Consider the following 18,649-nt stretch of genomic DNA (forward strand, 5'->3'; position numbering starts at 1 on the left):
AATTTTACGGAAATTCACGAACGATCATATGATCCCATCTGATCGGATTTGACAAGTAGGCTGTTTTGAACGGAACAATACCAATACCCCCCCCCCTCTGATGTAGTTGCCTGTCTGTGAATGTCTTTATTAAGCTTGAGCTATTTACATTCTTGTGTTTGTTAGATAATCGTGTGTGTAATAGGAGACTGTTCCCTATGAAATTGATATCTTAAAATGAGCAAAAGAAAAATAAGCTAAATCTAAGACAGTTCAAGTTAAATAACTTTCTCATAACTTTATTAATCTCATTTGCGACTTTTCTGAAGCAAAACATTATTTCCCTGGAGAAAAGTAACGAAAACCTATCAATGAAAATATGACTCGATTTCTTCTTGTTTTATATAATATGCTAAAACCCTTAAACACAAAATTTATTCCATTTTATTTATCTTTCTGTCTTGGTACATAAAATGTCGTCTGCCAATGGAAGGAGAAGTCACTTCCTGCCTAACTTGACCTTTGTTTAAAAAAAAAATATACGTTCCTGAAAGAATATAAAAGAGTGTCTAAAATTATAACGAAGACTATTTTAATATATAAAGATATTTTTAAAGTAGAGAGAAGTTTGTTAAAAGATTTGTAATTATTTTCCCCTTGATGCGAATAAATAACCTATGAGGAGAGGTTTGTGTCGGAGTGACGGACTATGCCAAGATGGCGGGTGAAAGCCACGTTTTGAAATACACTGTATATCGATGGTCGAGTTACTCCTCAAACTACGTCCCCGAGTGAGTAGAAGGAATTTCTTAATCATACAGCAGGCTTTAAATATATTTCTATGCCATTCGCATCTTCATCCATCTTCGTTCTTTGTTGCTAGAAGCCGTAAAGCGTAGCCATGTCCTACCACCAAACACTTATTCCCAACTCTTTTCTCTCTCCTCAGCCGCAATTCCACCCAAAATAATCGCGCTAAATTAATTAAAGTTTATTAATTAGCAACTTTCCACACTTTACATTAATCCTAATAATTTCCAAATACTTTTAGTGAACTTGCCTTTGCTAAGCTTCCAATGTCCTTCGTTCAAGAATCTTCTTCTTCTTGTTCCATGCGTCGTCGTCGTTCACCAAAATTCTTCTCTGTTTATTTACCTTGCAAGATTTTTGAAAAACTCTCAACCGATTCTCTCCATTCTCTCACTTTTCCTTACCGTTTCTTTCTTTTTTTTTCCCCTCTCTCTCTCTCATAAATAAAATTCTTTCCTTAGATCTGCTTTAATCCGGGATTAATTAATCTTTAATCCTCTTTTTCCTTATTTTACTGGAATAACATTTAAAGAAATCCTCTCCAATATTCTCTGAATTCCTCATCCTTACATGGTCTTCCCGCATATTTACAACTAAACCATCTCAAAACATTATTCCTTTTATTATTTGTTTTTAATGTTTTACTATATTTTACCTTTTCACAATTCCTTAACGTTGTGTAATATATATATATGTATGTATATATATATATATATGTGTGTGTGTGTATATATGAAAACTTAAACGCTACAATTTAAAGTAATCGGACGTCTTCAACTCCTTTTCACCAACTTCGCTAAATTCTTGTAGAATTTCTTTGAAGATTCGCTTTTTTCGTAAAGAATTTTCCAAATTCGATTGAATCTAATTCTAAGCTTTTAAACCTGATATTTTCTTACGGTTTATTATCAACAAACTAACATTTACCAAACTCTGTCTCGTTTGATCGGTTCATGTTTTCGGGGGTATAAGTTTCTCTGTAAATAATACTTGATGTATAAATAACAATTATGGGTGGAATTCCAACACAACAACAACAATAATAACGATTTCATTTATTTGCCACAAGGGCGAAGGATGAGGGGTGGTGGTTTCAGATTTTGGCGCAAAGCCAGCAAGTTTAAGGAAAGGGTGTTAATCGACCAAAGTACTTAAATGGTTCTCTATTTTATCGGACCCCCCCCCACTGCCGAGGGTTGAAAGGCAAAATGTTGACCCCCCCCCCACCGACCTCGGCGGGTCTGAAATCAGAAGAAATGCCGCTAAATATTTTGTCCGACGCGTTCCCGATTCTACAAAATAATAAGAATAATTGATTTTCTAAGTTTGTTTTACTCGTAATTTGTTTGTTTTAATCTAATTCTTTTTGCATTTAAAAAAAACTGAAGATTAGCCAGGAAGAATAAAAGTTTCTTGGCGTATTTGAATAGGATTTCAAGGCCTGCATCACGGCAGGGGATGTCGCTTAACTCTTTCAACGAACGCCAGTTTTCGTTTACCTGTCACTGACCCTTGTAACACAAAACTGGTTTTGTAATTACCGCTTCGATAGATATTGCTTATATAATCTCATGCGTCATTTTTATCAGAATTGAAAGTTCAACACACCTTTCACTCATTTCGGTCATCAGACTGTGGCCATGCTGGGGCTCCGCCTTGAAGGATTTTAGTCGAACATATCGACTCCGTTTTTATTTTAGAGCCTGGTACTTTCTCTTTTGCCGAACCTCTAAGTTACGGGAACATAAACAAACCAACACCAGCGGTGTAGTGGACATATATACGCGACAGGCTTCTTTCAGTTTCTGCTTACGAAATCCATTCACAAGGCTTTGGTTGGTCCGAGACTATAGTAGAAGACACAGCTGAAGCCGGAACCATGTGGTTGGGAAGCAAGCTTCTTACCATGACCACACCTGGAAAATTGACGTTAAACGGTGGTGATGATGATTTTTATATATCATCATCATCATCATTTAACGTCCGTTGTCCATGCTGGCATGGGTTGGACGGTTTGACTGGGCTGGCACACTGGAAGGCTGCGCCGTACAGTATTATATATCCATTATAACCGATCTTACCATTTGGTTCTGCACTAGGGGTTCAAGTGGAGTGTTAGCTAACAGTTTGATTATGTAACCCAGCACTCATCAGAGGTAGCCATTATAGAATTGCCTTTTTCTTCTAATTTCATCACAGAAAGATAATTTTACAATTGCCAAGCTGTACATCTACTGAAAAAGATGACTGAAAATATTTTCAATGTGACTTTGCTGTAAAAATGATTTTAATGGTTGTTTTTGGTACAATTTTGAGGTTTTGTATGAGATCTATGAGAAGTGGGTTTTCACATTAAATCTGAACTCTGCACTTGTCTGAGACACCCAGGGGTATAATGAGGACTTAATATTTTCTTTCAGAAGTTCTGTTTGTGTACCTTTGTCTAGACAACACATGATGGTTGTGAATGAGCATTTTCATCAAACAAGCAAGATTATTCATTTCCAGTCTTCAGTGAAAAACATCTGACTATGCGGAAACAGGTGGGGGTTGGTGAAGGCCATCCAGCCATGGAGAATCTGCCTCGAAAACTTCCATTCTGACCCCATGCCCATAGGAAATGGTGATTATGTTCATGCCTGCGTCTTGAGATTGTGCAATGGTTGTGAGCATCAGCATCATGCAAGCAGTAACATTGTTTGCAGCCAAGAAGCATTCTCTTGCTTGGCAACAGGAAGGGCAGGCATCTGGCTGGAGAGAATCTGCCTCAAAAACTCTGACCCGTGCAAGTATAGAAAAAAATAGACATTAACATGATGATGATGATGATGATGGTGTGATTAAGTGTAGTAAAGACGAAAACAGATGTTAGTGGCATTTCGATTCACCCAGTAAATTATATTGATAATTTTATTTGTTTGGATTGGAATGTTAAAAGGCAGGAAACGACTCTTTAGGAGGTGTTTGTAGAGAAAGACAAATGAATTCACAAGAGGGATTACTCTATTGATTTTGGTGCCCCCCACACACACACACATATGTATATATGCAGAGAGAGAGAGAGAGAATGGCTGACAATGACAGTGAATGTATTGAAGACATGTAAATATTTTCTATTGTTAAATGCCTGATGTAATTCTAATTGACCTTAGTGTTACAATTGAATAAGAGAAAGAAAGAAAGAACTCGTCTGTAAAGAGAGCCCAAAAGAATCTATTGGTTCTCTTGATATAAACTGGCATTGCATTGGTTATGATGATGAGGGCCCCAGTTGATCTGATCAGCAAAACAGCCTGCTCGTGAAATTAAGATGCAAGTGGCTGAGCACTCCACAGATGCATGTAGCTCTCAGGGATCAATCTACAAACATTATTGTGGACCCCTGAGCCCCCAGAAACAGCTGTTGAATCTGTAATACTTTTCTCCAATCCCTTTAATCATCTACATTATTTGTGTTCTGTGTTAATCGGACGGTTTTTGTATTTAAACATATATATATCTTCTACTTTTTTGTATTTCACGTATTTAATATACTTTGTATATTGATCTGTCTAAATGGCTTATCGCTACATTTACTTCTATACCTGCTCAAGTTTAAATCTCTTGAACACTACTAAGTGTATTCTATACAAAGAAGATCTGATTCTCACCTATGAATTATATACATTTATATATATATATATATTTTTATATATATATATTCAAATATGAATTAGAAGCAGCTCAAAGTATATAGACAAAACCAAGCACACATGTGCAACCGACCCATGAACTAACAACACACATACCCTGTGTATGTGTGTTTGATTTTGTTTTAATATATATATATATATATATCATCATCATCATATGCCCGCTTTCCATGCTAGCATGGATTGGACGATTTTACTGAGGACTGGCGAACCAGATGGCTGCCCCAGGCTCCAATCTGATCTGGCAGAGTTTCTACAGCTGGATGCCCTTCCTAATGCCAACCACTCTGAGAGTGTAGTGGGTACTTTTATGTGCCACCGGCACGGGGGGGGGGAGCAGTCAGGTGGTACTGGCAACGACCTCGCTCGAATCTTTTTACTCATGCCACCGGCACAGATGCCAGTAAGGCGATGCTGGTAACGATCACAATCGAATGCTGCCTTTTACGTGCCACCGGCACGGAAGCCTGGTAGCCGCTCTGGCAACAATCACGCTCCGATGGTGCTCTTAGCACCCTACTAGCACGAGGCTCATTTGCCAGTAAGGCGACACTGGTAACGATCATGCTTGAATGGTGCCTTTTATGTGCCACTGGCAAGGATGCCGGTTAGCCGCTCTGTCAACGATCACACTCGTACGGTGCTCTTTGCACCCTGCTAGCACAGATGCCAGTCATCGAATTTGATTTTGATGCATATATATATATATATATATATGCATATATATATATATATACATATATATATATATATGCATCTTTTTGCATGTTATTAATTCATGAATGACAATGGAACAAGAATTACATAATTAACTTCAGAAGCAATGTACTGGGCTCTGAGGAAGCTATTAGATATTGTACAAGCACCTAGCTCTTGAGTGCACTGCTTTTTATAGCAGAAACAGCTGTAAGGTAATTAAGTTGATCATGTAACTCCTGTTCCCTTTCCATTTATTAATTAATATTTTGCTCTTCACTCACCTAATGCATTATTCTAAAGCATATGTCCAGCGATTTCTAACAACTGGTTATTAGTATTGCTATGCCGAAGAGAAATAACACACCTATATACATTATTGCTTTTTATTTCTACAGAAACATTTACCATGACCGTCCACAAGAGCAATCGTCAAGGTGGTCATCTGATTCTAACAATTCACCACAGGTTGGTCTTTGTTTTTTTTATATTTGTTGAAGTAATAATTTGTTACATTTTTATCTTCCTTTTTCTTTTCTTTACATCTCATTTTTTTTTTTTAAATGTCTTTTTAATATTTATGTCTTTCTAAATTTAATTGTAAAAGTAATTTTGTGGATTAAATTTCCTAATTGATGCCAGATTTATTTTCAAAGTTTTACTTTTAAATTATTGAAATTTTAAAAATTATTTGATTCTCATATTTTAACCCTTTAGTGTTCAGATTTATCTCTTAGATGTAAGACTTATCCATTGACATCGTTTTAAATTAATCCCGGATTGTCTTGTAGCTTTGAGATTTTGATGAGGTGGTTTTTGTTTAGAATGACATTGTAGAGTAGATATGAGGAACCCGATTTGGCTGGTTTGAGCATAAAACAAGGAGAATATCTGGGTTGGATTTGGCCAGTTTAAACGCTGAAGGGTTAAAGTTCTTCAAATTAGATTTTGGTCAGAAGAGATTGCCAGAGTTGTAATTTTCATAAAGGACCAATAATCTTAGTGAAATTTTCAACTTCCATTTTATCATCATCATCATCATCATCGTTTAAAGTCTGTTTTCCATGCTGGCATGGGTTGGACGGTTGCACTGGGGACTGGAGAGCCAGGTGACTGCACCAGTTTGATCTGGCAATGTTTCTACAGCTAGATACCCTTCCTAATGCCAATGGTGCTTTTTACGTGCCAGAGGGGGCTGGCATTGACTATGATTGGATGGTGCTTTTTATGTGCCACTGGCACGGGAGCTAGTCAAGGCAGTGCTGGCATCAGCCACATTCCGATGATACTTTTTACGTGCCACCGGCACGGAAGCCAGTTGGGGCAAGGAGTCTCTTGATATAAATTACTAATTTAAGAAGAACCAATGGAACTATAGATTTTTACATAAACTTTGGTCTCATCATCATTCAACATCTGTTCTCCTTGCTGGCATGGATGGCCTGACAGGAGCTGCCCCATGCTCCAATTGTCTGTTTTGGCACAGTTTCTACAGCTGGATGCCCTTCCTGATGCCAACCACTTTACACAGTGGACTGGGTGCTTTTTACGTGGTGCCAACACCGACTGGATCACCAAGTAGCTTACAAGACAAGGATGTCGTGTCTGAGAGAGATGGAACCAAGAGAAGTGGCCATGTGTCAGGCGCAAGACGTTAGAGTAAGATAGAGAGACAGAGATAACTGATACTAGAGAAGAGATTCTTGGCCACCCCAGTAGGACAGGGAAGGGGGGGGTCTACCCACAAGTTAACAGTGGAGGTGGGATACAAGTAGTACAGAAGGGATAGAAGAGATGTTCCACAAGAGTATGAGGGGGGAGGAGAGGAAGTGAAGAGGCTTGCAGTGGGGGTGATGGGTTGGGAGTGAGTTTTGCCAGAGAGGATAGAAATGGGGGGGGGGCATGACCATAAAGGACATTCCTGTATGTATGGATGGCCATGATTTTGCTTAGGGTGTCTTCTCAAGCCCAGCAAATCTCCAGAAGTCTTGGTCCCTTGTCGTCTCCTAATTAAAGATGGTTTGAGGTTGGTATTCTCTTTAAAGTGGTGATGCAACTCAGAAAATCATTTTAATATCAATTACCATTTACTCAATCATACAAAATATTGTATTTTAAATAACAATAGATTTTAGAAAATATTTATGCATTAAAGTGTAAATATTTTCTAGCTGTCAGATGAATTTTTAAACTTTTGAGAGGACATGAAATAATTCTGTTCTCTAAATAAATCCAAAACCGTTTGGGATATCAAAAAAGGGTTTTCAACCCAGTCCTTACTTGCTATTGTTTATAGCTTCATGTACTTCGAGATCCATGTTCCAAAAAAGAAGTAATTATTTTGCTTTTAGTATTGATGGTCTTAAGTTGGTATTTCTGAAAAGTGCTGAGACAGACTCGGGTAAATCCTTTTAATAATAATAATTGCCTCATAATTAATCATAAAATTAATGTGGTTTAAATTGTAATGAATTATTTTTGGTAATGTTTATTTTAAAATGTTTCTTTCAGTATTTGGTGCTGAAGTTAGAGAGACCTGCCATTGTTGAAACTGTTACGTTTGGTAAATACGAGAAAACCCATGTGTGTAATCTGAAAAAGTTTAAAGTGTATGGCGGCCCAACAGATGACCACATGATTGAACTTTTAGAAAGGTCAGCAATTACAATATTCGACACGGTCATCAAGTACTCTTCATGACTGTGTCCTTTTTTTGATCCTTTGCTAAATAAGTGCATCAAACAACATAGCTATGTCTTCAAGGCCAGTATTTTAGTGATAATAAAGCCATTAATGATGGTCTAAAGGGCTTAAGTGCACATCATTGATCTCAGGATATTTCTAGCTTTTGTCTTCTGTCAATGCATTTAGAAATATACTATTCACTTGTTTTTTTGTTGTTGTTTTTTACAGTTTTCACCACTTGTTCCATTTCTTCATTTTGTCTCTTTTGCTGTTCTCATCCACTCAATCCTTCTCTCTCTGTCTGTTTGTCTGTCTCTCCTAAAATCCAAGTCGTCATGTTGCTCCTCAACAGCAAGAAATCTCTTCTGCTGCTCTGGCAACCTCCTCATCTCCTGGCATATGTCTGCCTCTCTCTGCAGTTTGTGAACTTGCAAGCTGCATGGAGACCTCACTTGTAGTTCTAGGGCACCAAGAAATCCACCCAGTACACTGCTTGGTGTCGGGGGTGGCATCCATCTATGGAATCCATGCCAAAGGAGGGGCACTGGTGCCCAATGCAGTCCTTGGACCCATTGGATCCTGTCGAACCATCCAACTGATGCCAGCATCAGTTAAAGGACAATGATGACGACCAGCTCAGTCCACCTCTCTTTCGACTTCCCTTCATTCACAATTATTTACAAATGATAAGGGAGCCTCTGGTCCACTGGAAACAACAGCTAAATCTCCTTCAAATTATACCCTATTGTCTTGGAAAATGGACAACACTTTAGATAGTCTACTTTCAGATGTACTGTGCTTGAGAGAAAGACATGATGGTCATTGATGGAATGCTTTTGATCAAAGTTGTACTCAGTCAATGCTAACCTGGGTCTAAACAACAACTTGCAGTTTTTTATTTAAAAGAAAATCCTCCAAAACCTTTTCTTCATCTTTATTATGCAATAACCTCCAACATTTCCAGTTTCTACTTTAACTCTCTCTCTCTCTCTCTCATTCTCTCACTTGCTCTTCCTCCCTCTCCCCCTCTCTCTCTTCTCACTTTCTCTTTTCTTTTCTCTCTCTCTCTCTCTCCATTCTCTGATGAAAGGAAATATCTTAGTCTTTAAGCAGTTCCTATTCTATAACACAAATCCCTTCCGGCTGCCGTTTCCGTTCAAAGATTGTTCTTGTCTTTGCAGTGGTTTGAAGAATGATCATGTACCTGAGACGTTTTATCCTTTGAATGAAATAGATGATAATCACTTCCCTGTAAGATATCTCAAAATTGGTAAGTCTTCTCACTTCTATTCTCAGAAACCATAATGGTCATTTTAGTGTTGTCTGAAAGGGCAAATAGAAGTCATTCTTCATAAGAAATAAAACCATTCTTGAAAGTATCTGTTCTCAAGGATTGTATTGGTCCCGCCCCCACAGGGAGGTACCTTGGGAAAGTGCCTTCTACTATAGACTTGGCTCAACCAATGCCTTGTCAATGGATTTTGTCCATGGAAACTGTGTGGAAGCTTGTATGTGTGTCCCCACCACCACTTGACATCCAGTGTTGGTTTGTTTACATCCCTGTAATTTTGCAGTTTAATAAAAGTGACCGATGCAATAATTATCAGACTTAAAAAATGAATCCTGGGCTCAGTTTGTTAAACTCTTCAAGGCAGTGCCCCAGTATGGCCAAAGACAAGAATATAAAATATATTATTTTAATAATATATTTCTTTAATTTCCTTCCTAATTAGTGACTGACATTTATTTATTCTTCGTTTTGCAGTTCCATTGCAGGCTTGGGGTCCAAGCTTTAATTTCAGTATATGGTATATAGAAATCCGTGGCACTGATGATGCAGCTGCTGTTAAACCATGTTTAAATTGGTATAATATGGTAGGACAACATATTTATTTACATTGATTTTCGTTCGTGTTGTATCATTTAGTGAAACAGGGCATTCAGCCCTAAAAACCACACTAAAGCAGATCCCCCCTCTGTCCCCTCTACTACTTATATTCCCCTCACTGTTCCCCCTCTCTCTCTCTCTCCTACCTTCCTTGTCCTCCTGGGGTAAGCAAGTATCTCCTCTATAATAAAACAACTCTGTCGTCCCTCTGTCATACTCCAGTCACCTCAGTTCTACTTCTCTCAGCTGAGAGGTCTTTGTTTTGTGAGCTACTTGGTGACCCCACTGATGCTGGTGCCACATAAAAATCACCTGGGCTGGTGCCATCTAAAAAGTGCCCAGTGCCACTCCGTGAAGTGGTTGGTTGACATTAGGAAGGACACTAAGCTGTAGAGACTCCACCAAAGCAGACCAAAGTAGCCTTTGTTGCAGACTTGTCAGCTCCTGTCAAACCATCCAACCCATGACAGCATGGAAGATAGATGTTAAATGACGATGATGATGATGAGAGATATGATTAAGAAGTTTGTGTCCCAAACCACATGGTTTCAAGTTCAATCCCACTGCATGGCACCTTGGGCAGGGCAAGTGTCTCCTATAGCCTCAGCTTTACCATAACATTGTGAGTAGATTTGGTAGATGGAAACTGAAAACAGCCTGTCGTGTGTATGTGTGTGTGTATGTATGTATATATATATATATATATACACACAGACTTTTTCTATTCCTGAGCATTATACTAATACATGTTTGTTTTGTACACCACCTGTCTTCATCTTTTGTTTTTTTTCGTAAACTGTCCCTAAATATATATATATATATATGTATATATCATCATCATCATCGTTTAGCGTCCGCTTTCCATGCTAGCATGGGTTTGAAATTTTCAGAAAAACAAAAGACAAAGACATGTGTATAAACAAGTAAGTGTATTAGTTTGACACTTGGGAAAAATGGTTAAGTCCTTTAATGCTTCGACAGAAACGAATAAGAGGAAATAGAGAAAGAGAGAATGAAAAAAAATGTGTTGCGTTCAGTGGTCCAACATGGCAAATATATATATATCATCATCATCATCATCGTTTAGCGTCCGCTTTCCATGCTAGCATGGGTTAGACGGTTCAACTGGGGTCTGGGAAGCCAGAAAGTTGCACCAGGCCCTGTCTGATCTGGCAGTGTTTCTACAGCTGGATGCCCTTCCTAACGCCAACCACTCCATGAGTGTAGTGGGTGCTTTTTACGTGCCAGATGGGGCTGGCAAACAGCCACGGTCGGATGGTGCTTTTTACGTGCCACCGGCACAGGGGCCAGGTGAGGCTGGCAACGGCCATGATTGGATGGTTCGCTTACGTGCCATCGACACTGGTATCACAGCTGCAATTTCCATTGATGTTGATCGACTTCGATTTTGGTTCTGATTTCCACTTGCCTCAACAGGTCTTCACAAGTGGAGTTTTGTGTCCCAAGAAGGAAAGGTATGCATAAGTCGACTGGCTACATACCAGGTAGAGGCCATGGGTTGTGGTCTCACCTGTCCTGCCGGGTCTTCTCACGCACAGCATACTTCCATAGGTCTCGGTCTCTAGTCATTTCCTTGGTGAGACCTAAAATTCGAAGGTTGTACTTCACCACCTCGTCCCAGGTTTTCCTGGGTCTACCTCTTCCACAGGTTCCCTCAACCTCTAGGGTGTGGCACTTTTTCACACAACTATCTTCAGCCATTCTCGTCACATGACCATACCAGCGCAAATGTCTCTCTTGCACACCACAACTGATGCTTCTTAGGTCCAACTTTTCTCTCAAGGTACTTACATTCTGTCAAGTATGAACACTGACATTACACATCCATTGGAGCATACTGGCTTCATTTCTTGTGAGCTTACACATATCCTCAGCAGTCACGGCCCATGTTTCACTGCCATGTAGCATGGCTGTTCGTACACATGCGTCATACAGTCTGCCTTTTACTCTGAGTGAGAGGCCTTTTGTCACCAGCAGGGGTAAGAGCTCTCTGAACTTTGCCCAGGCTATTCTTACTCTAGCAGTTACACTTTCGGCACACCCACCCCCGCTACTGACTTGGTCACCTAGGTAGCGGAAGCTATCAACTACTTCTAGTTTTTCTCCCTGGAATGTGGTAGAAGTTGGTCTCTGCACATTTTCAGTGTTTATTGCTCCTGAGCATCTGCCACAAACAAAAACTATTTTCCTAGCTAGCCTTCCTTTGACATTGCTGCGCCTCTTATGTGTCCATAGCTTACACTTGGTGCATCTTATAGAGTTTCTACCTACACCTTTTCTACAGATCGAGCAGGGCCATCTACCTGAAGGCGTTTGTGATTTGTTTACCTTCCTACTTATTAGGACTTTGGTTTTGGCTAGGTTGACTCTAAGGCCCTTCGATTCTAATCCTTGCTTCCACACCTGAAACTTCTCCTCCAGTTCTGATAGTGACTCAGCAATTAGAGCAAGGTCATCAGCATAGAGGAGCTCCCAGAGGCATTCTGTCTTGAATTCCTCCGTTTTTGCTTGGAGGACTATGATAAATAGAAGGGGACTGAGGACTGAACCTTTGTGGACCCCAACCTCTACCCGGAATTCTTCACTGTACTTGTTGCCAACCCTCACCTTACTAGCAGCGTCCCTGTACATGGCTTGCACAGCTCTCACTAACCATTCATCTATCCCTAGTTTCCTCATTGACCACCAGATAAGGGATCGGGGGACCCTGGCGAAGGCTTTCTCCATGTCAACAAAAGCCAGGTACAGGGGCTTATCTTTGGCTAGGTATTTCTCCTGCAGATGTCTTACCAGGAATATAGCATCAGTAGTACTTTTCCCTGGCACGAACCCAAACTGCATCTCATCTAAGCTGACTCTCTCCCTAATCAGTTGGGCTATGACCCTTCTCTCCGTAACCTTCATTGCCTGATCCAACAGCTTGATACCCCTGTAGTTATTTGTATCTAGGGCGTCACCTTTACCTTTGTAGCAGTTGACTATTATGCTGCTACACCAGTCATTGGGAATGACTCCTTCGTGTATCACCTGGTTAACTATATGGGTGACAAGGCTATAGCCGACACTGCCAGATATTTTGAGCATCTCTGCAGTAATTCCTGATGGGCCTGGGGCTTTCCCTGTCTTCATACTTCTAATTGCCTTAACTACCAAGGAACTGTCAACCTGGATAGCTGGTCCCTCTGTTGGGTCGACATTTGGCAGACTCTCTTTATCCCATTCATTTTCTTTATTCAGCAACCTTTCATAATGGTGTCTCCAAACCTCTCTCTTTGCATCCTCATTTAGCGCAAGTGAACCATCTTCCATGCGAACACATTTCTCTCCTACCACATCACGATTCTCTCTCACACCCTGTCTTGCAACACGAAATACCTCAAGTCTTTCATCCTCACGGCGCAGAACATTGGCAATTTTTTTCTTATCTGCTTCCCCTCTGGCTAAATACACCTGCCTCCTAGCTTCCCTTCTGGCAGTCTGATATACTTCCCTGCTACCACCGTTCTTCCAGTCCTTCCAAGCCTGTTTCTTTTGTCTAATAGCCCTGTCAACAATATTGTTCCACCACCATGTTATTTTGGGTCTTGAGGGGACTTTGCACCAACCACAGATCTGGTCAGTGGCTCTTAGCAAGGTGTCCCTTAGAGACCTCCAGTTGTCTTATATATATATATATCATTTAGCAAATGCCAGTTGATCATTGGGGTTGATGTAATCGGCTTTCCTCAAAAACCGTTGACCCTCTGCCGCAACTGGAAATCATTATTGCCTCCACTTTAGCAAAGGTGGAGGTATTGTTTTCAGTCGTATTTGTTTGTCCATGGTCAAGATATCTCAAGAACCGCTGGATGGATTTGGATGAAACTTTCAGGGATGTTTTGCCTTGTGACTGACACAAACTGATTAGATTTTGGGATCAATCCAGTTTTTTTACCTAATTTTTAGTATTCCCTTTTGTGAAACCGGTCGAGTTTATTTCATCTATTCTCATTTTAAAAGTCATCTCTGGCTAATCGTTGAGAGGATGTTGGTGTTGCCTTGACGGAGGTTTGCACTCTCTTGGTGCTCTTGTTTGTATTACTCTTAATAGACCCAAACTAGTTTTTAAACTCACATCTTTTATTATTCAGTGTTGATTTTAGTTGGGAGAATCTAATTTAGATGAAATTATTGTTAATTATGAAACTAAAATCCTCCTCCTTCAGTTATTTGTTTTATTTGGTATTTTAATACCTGAACCGATTTCTTTTGTTGACAGTACCGGGAACGAGAAGCTATTCGTTTGTGTTTGAAATATTTTCGTCAGCATCATTACAAAGAAGCTTATGATGCTCTGCAAAGGAAGACAAATATTTCTCTTGAACATCCAATCTTGACAAAACTCCATAAAATCTTGGTAGGTTACTTTTTTTTGTTGATGTGATATATTTTGTCTGTTTTCTTGTTGCTTTTTTTTTATTTTGTTTTTCAAATTGTAAATAGTAAAAGCTGTATGTAGAGACCCTCAGAAGCATCTCGGCCTTCACGGACAAAAGGCAGCACAGGTTTGGATGTGTGGTTAAGAAGTCTGTTTCCCAACCGTGGGTTCAATCCCATTGCATGGCACCTTGGGCAAGTGTCTTCTGCTATAGCTGGCCAAAACCTTGTGAGAAACTAAAAGAATGTCATATACACAAACACATATATATATGTGTGCAGGAGTGGCTATGTGGTAAGTAGCTTGCATACCTGGTTCAGTTCCACTATGTAGCACCTTGGGTAAGTGTCTTCTACTATATAGCCTCGGGCCAACCAAAGGTTTGTGAGTGGATTCGGTAGACAGAAACTGAAAGAAGCCCATCGTATATATATATGTCATATATACAAACATATCGCTTGACAACTGATGTTGGTGTGTTTATGTCCCCATAACTTAGCAGTTCAGCAAAAGAGATCTGATAGAATAAGTACTAGGCTTACAAAGAACAAGTCTTGAGATTGATTTGTTTGACTAAAGGTGGTGCTCTAGCATGGCCGCAGTCAAATGACTGAAACAAATAAAAGAATGACTGTAACTCGAAAATTTAAAGAAATTAACATCCATGAAACAATCGTAGTGTTATATTAATTATATTTTTTTAATAATTTTGTTATATATTTAAATAATATAAATTAAATAATCTTATGTATTGGCTTAAGTTTTTCATTGTATGATTTGCCTAATAGTGGTTTTATCTCTAATTTAATATAATATATATATATATATATATATATATGCATGCATACATACACACACATGTGTGTGTCTGTCTGTCTCCTTGTCTTGACATCACATGGTAGATATAAATGAATGTCCCTGTCATGCAAGCAGTGTCATTCATTCCCAATATTCTGTCCAAACATGTCTGGCCATGGGGTGGGGTGTAATTGATTATATGACTACATTAAATATATTGGCATTTGGCCACCTCCCTCAATTCCCTGACCATCATTTGAGGGGTCGGGGTCCGGTTTTGTGAGTTGGTGACTTTGCTTATGATGATGATGATGGTACCAGGTGAAATGCACCTTGTAATCTCTGTAAAGTGGTTGGCACCAGGAAGGGCATTCAGCCACAGAAACCGTGCCAAAGTAAACATTGGAGCTTGGCACTGTCCCCTAGCTGACCAGCTCCTCTCAAATTCTCCAAACCACGGCCAACATAGAAAATAGATGATGATGATGATGATAGTTGTATTTCTTGATGAAATGGTTTCAAAAATATGTTCTCATTGAAAAAAAAAAAAGGAAATATTATTTTCAACTAAAAGTACAAATTTCTTCTTAATTCAGGTAATGCAAGGAGACTTTGACATGTGTGAAAAAATGATTACCTGTGCCAGCAAAGGTATGTGTCGTTAGACTTTTTCTTTACTTTGATTTGTAAATTTAGTTAAAAATCTGTTTATTTATTGTGAAATTTTTTGCTCCTTGATATTCTCTGCAACAGTGTGTATTTTGTCTTGCATACAATGGTATACTGTGCTTCTGTGCCTGGGATGGTGCTGCTGTTACACACACACACACACGTCTAAGACTGCATCCATAGAAAGGTTTACCTGACTAATTGATATATTAGTCAGTTCCCAACACACTTTGATCTCTGACTCACAGACTTTCTGTCTTTCCTCTTACCACCCCTACATTCATTCCTCCTCCTCCTCCTCGCAGCTGCCTGGTCATGCAACACTACCACCTTAGCACTCAAGACCCGGGTCTCTTTTCTCCTCCTCTTCCACTCCTGTCAAACTGTCCCGCCCATGCCACTAGGGATCATCATCATCATCATCATCATCGTTTAGCGTCCGCTTTCCATGCTAGCATGGGTTGGACGGTCAACTGGGGTCTGTGAAGCTGGAAGGCTTCGTCAGGCCCAGTCAGATCTGGCAGTGTTTCTACGGCTGGATGCCCTTCCTAACGCCAACCACTCCGCGAGTGTAGTGGGTGTTTTTTACGTGCCACCTGCACAGGTGCCAGACAGAGCTGGCGAACGGCCACGAACGGATGGTGCTTTTACGTGTCACCGGCACGGGGCCAGGCGATGCTAGCAACGGACACGAACGGATGGTGCTTTTACGTGCCACCGACACGGGGCCAGACAGAGCTGGCAACCGGCCACGAACGGACGGTGCTTTTACGTGTCACCGGCACGGGGGCCAGCCGAGGCTGGCAACGGACGCGAACGGATGGTGCTTTTACGTGCCACCGACACGGTTGCCAGACAGAGCTGGCAAACGGCCACGAGCGGACGGTGCTTTTACATGTCACCGGCACGGGGGCCAGCCGAGGCTGGCAACGGACACGAACGGATGGTGGGGCATTAAATGATGATGATGAGACACACCTGATCAAAGTTCTTCTGGCATTTTGTTGTGTATTTGGCTCACACATTTAATTCTATATATCCTTTACTGCCCTCAGCTGTTCAGAATAGATTCCAAATCACCTTGAAATGTTACCTAGTCCTGTGTCTTATCCAGGAGGATATTTGCCCCTCATCTATTTTGAAATTTGATCTAAGAACAAAAGACATTTTGTTATATATTCTCACCGGTATTAAAACATTTAGCTTTGATTTAAAATGCTGACTAAAAATGCACAAAAAAACGTTATTCAAATACATTGATGAATCATTTTTGTTTTCAAAATAAAATTTAAAGAGTAACAACAAAAAGAAACATTTCTAAAAAGTGAAAACAAAAATATATAAAACTAGCAGTATCGCCCGGCGTTGCTCGGGTTTGTAAGGGAAATAACTATATAAGCATTTTTAGAGAGTTACTTCCCTTATAAATTCGGGCTTTCTTAGCCATTTTTGTTTTGGTGTCTTCAAGCCATGAAGTCGTTGTTCTAAAAGAACGCTGGTCTCCTTCACAACGCATTACGACGTTGATTTCTTTACACTCCCTTCCCCACAACTTCACGAGGGAGGGAAGGGGGAGAAGCAAACAGGTGCAGCTGTGAGCGTGGACGCCAACTCCGCCGCCATCGACACACGATGCATTTTATGCATTAAAATGGAATAAAAAATGATGTTAAATTATTTTTAAAATCGTAGACTCATCGTTGACGCGCGCTAATAGTCAGACGGGCTCGATATGAATCACGACTATAAGATACCCGAATTTGGTTAAACTGCACCGCAAAATGTGGGAGGAGTTAGGAATCTAAATCGAAGGGGACAGACACTCACACAACTAGAGTTTTATATATATAGATTATACATAATGGTGGTGCCCCAGCATGGCCACAGCCTCTGGTTGACACAAGTAAAGATAACAGTATTGTAACGTTGCTTAATCCATCATTTAAAATATGAAAGCAATGTCACGAGAAGGAGACACACACATATTCGTATGACAGGCTTCTCTCAGTTTCTGTCTACCAAATCCACTCCCAAGGCTTTGGTTGGACCCAGGGCTTTAGTAAAAGGAGCCATGCAGTGGGACTGAACCTGCAACAATGTGGTTGAGAAGCAATGTTCTTACCCATTCTCCCTAATAAGCAAAATATCATTCTATCTTTTATCTTTTTTTTCCTGTCCCAGTCATTAGACTGTGGCCATACTGGAGCACCACCTTTAAGGGTTTTTAGTTGAATGAATCAACTTCAGTCCTTGTTTTTCAAGTCTGGTACTTACTCTATCAGTCTCTTTTGCTGAACTGCTTAGTTACTACTAGTTGTCAAGCAGTGATGGTTTTCTGTCTGCCAAATCCACTGACAAGGTTTTGGTTGACCTGAAGCTATAGTTAGAAGACACTTGCCCCAAGGTGCCACATAGTGGGACTGAACCCAGAACCATCCACACCTATGCTTATGAGCCATTCCTCTACCTTGTATTGAAAAATCCACAAAATTTACTTTTTGTAATAACATTAGATCAAGCTGTACCCTTCCAGTGTTTTTTTTTGGTTTTTTTTTGAATAAATTTATTTTGACAAAACCAATTAAAATATTTTCTTTGCATTAAATGTTGTTTTCTGTTTTAATATTTGCATTCTGTGGTTCGTCTGATGAAATCTCTACATAATGTCTTCTCGTCTGATAGATGGTCTTTTCCACCATTACATAAGCCAGCAGGACTACAAACCAAAGTGGACACCCATTGAACCGATCAGTAAAGGTATTGGCAGAATGTTCAATTATTTTGCAATATTTGTTTTTGATGATGATGATGATGATGATGATGATGATGTGGGAAATGAAATTAGAGAAAACAGGATTGAAAAAATTAAAAAGGAAGTCATTGAAATTAAAATTTGTGTGGGCGGGAGGGGAGGGGGTATTCATTTACTCATTGCCTGCTACTAAGCATAGTATGTGCACTCATTTTGCTCCTCTTATTTTAACTCTCACTCTC

The 18,649-nt window shown here is 39.9% G+C and overlaps 1 protein-coding gene across 1 annotated transcript in view; it reads left to right on the forward strand.

The window, feature by feature from the left end:
- Window positions 1-635: 635 nt before the first annotated feature.
- The window catches only part of LOC115209277 (muskelin), a 48,141-nt gene continuing 30,127 nt past the window's right edge, over window positions 636-18,649 (forward strand). The window contains exons 1-8 of the mRNA XM_029777586.2: window positions 636-770; window positions 5,576-5,645; window positions 7,689-7,831; window positions 9,044-9,132; window positions 9,628-9,737; window positions 14,030-14,167; window positions 15,583-15,637; window positions 18,338-18,412. Coding sequence (XP_029633446.1) covers window positions 697-770; window positions 5,576-5,645; window positions 7,689-7,831; window positions 9,044-9,132; window positions 9,628-9,737; window positions 14,030-14,167; window positions 15,583-15,637; window positions 18,338-18,412 — 754 coding nt within the window. The 5' untranslated portion in view covers window positions 636-696. The remainder of the gene's footprint in view (window positions 771-5,575; window positions 5,646-7,688; window positions 7,832-9,043; window positions 9,133-9,627; window positions 9,738-14,029; window positions 14,168-15,582; window positions 15,638-18,337; window positions 18,413-18,649) is intronic.

This window comes from Octopus sinensis, linkage group LG3 (assembly GCF_006345805.1).
Source record: "Octopus sinensis linkage group LG3, ASM634580v1, whole genome shotgun sequence".
NCBI classification, from domain to species: Eukaryota; Metazoa; Mollusca; class Cephalopoda; order Octopoda; family Octopodidae; genus Octopus; species Octopus sinensis.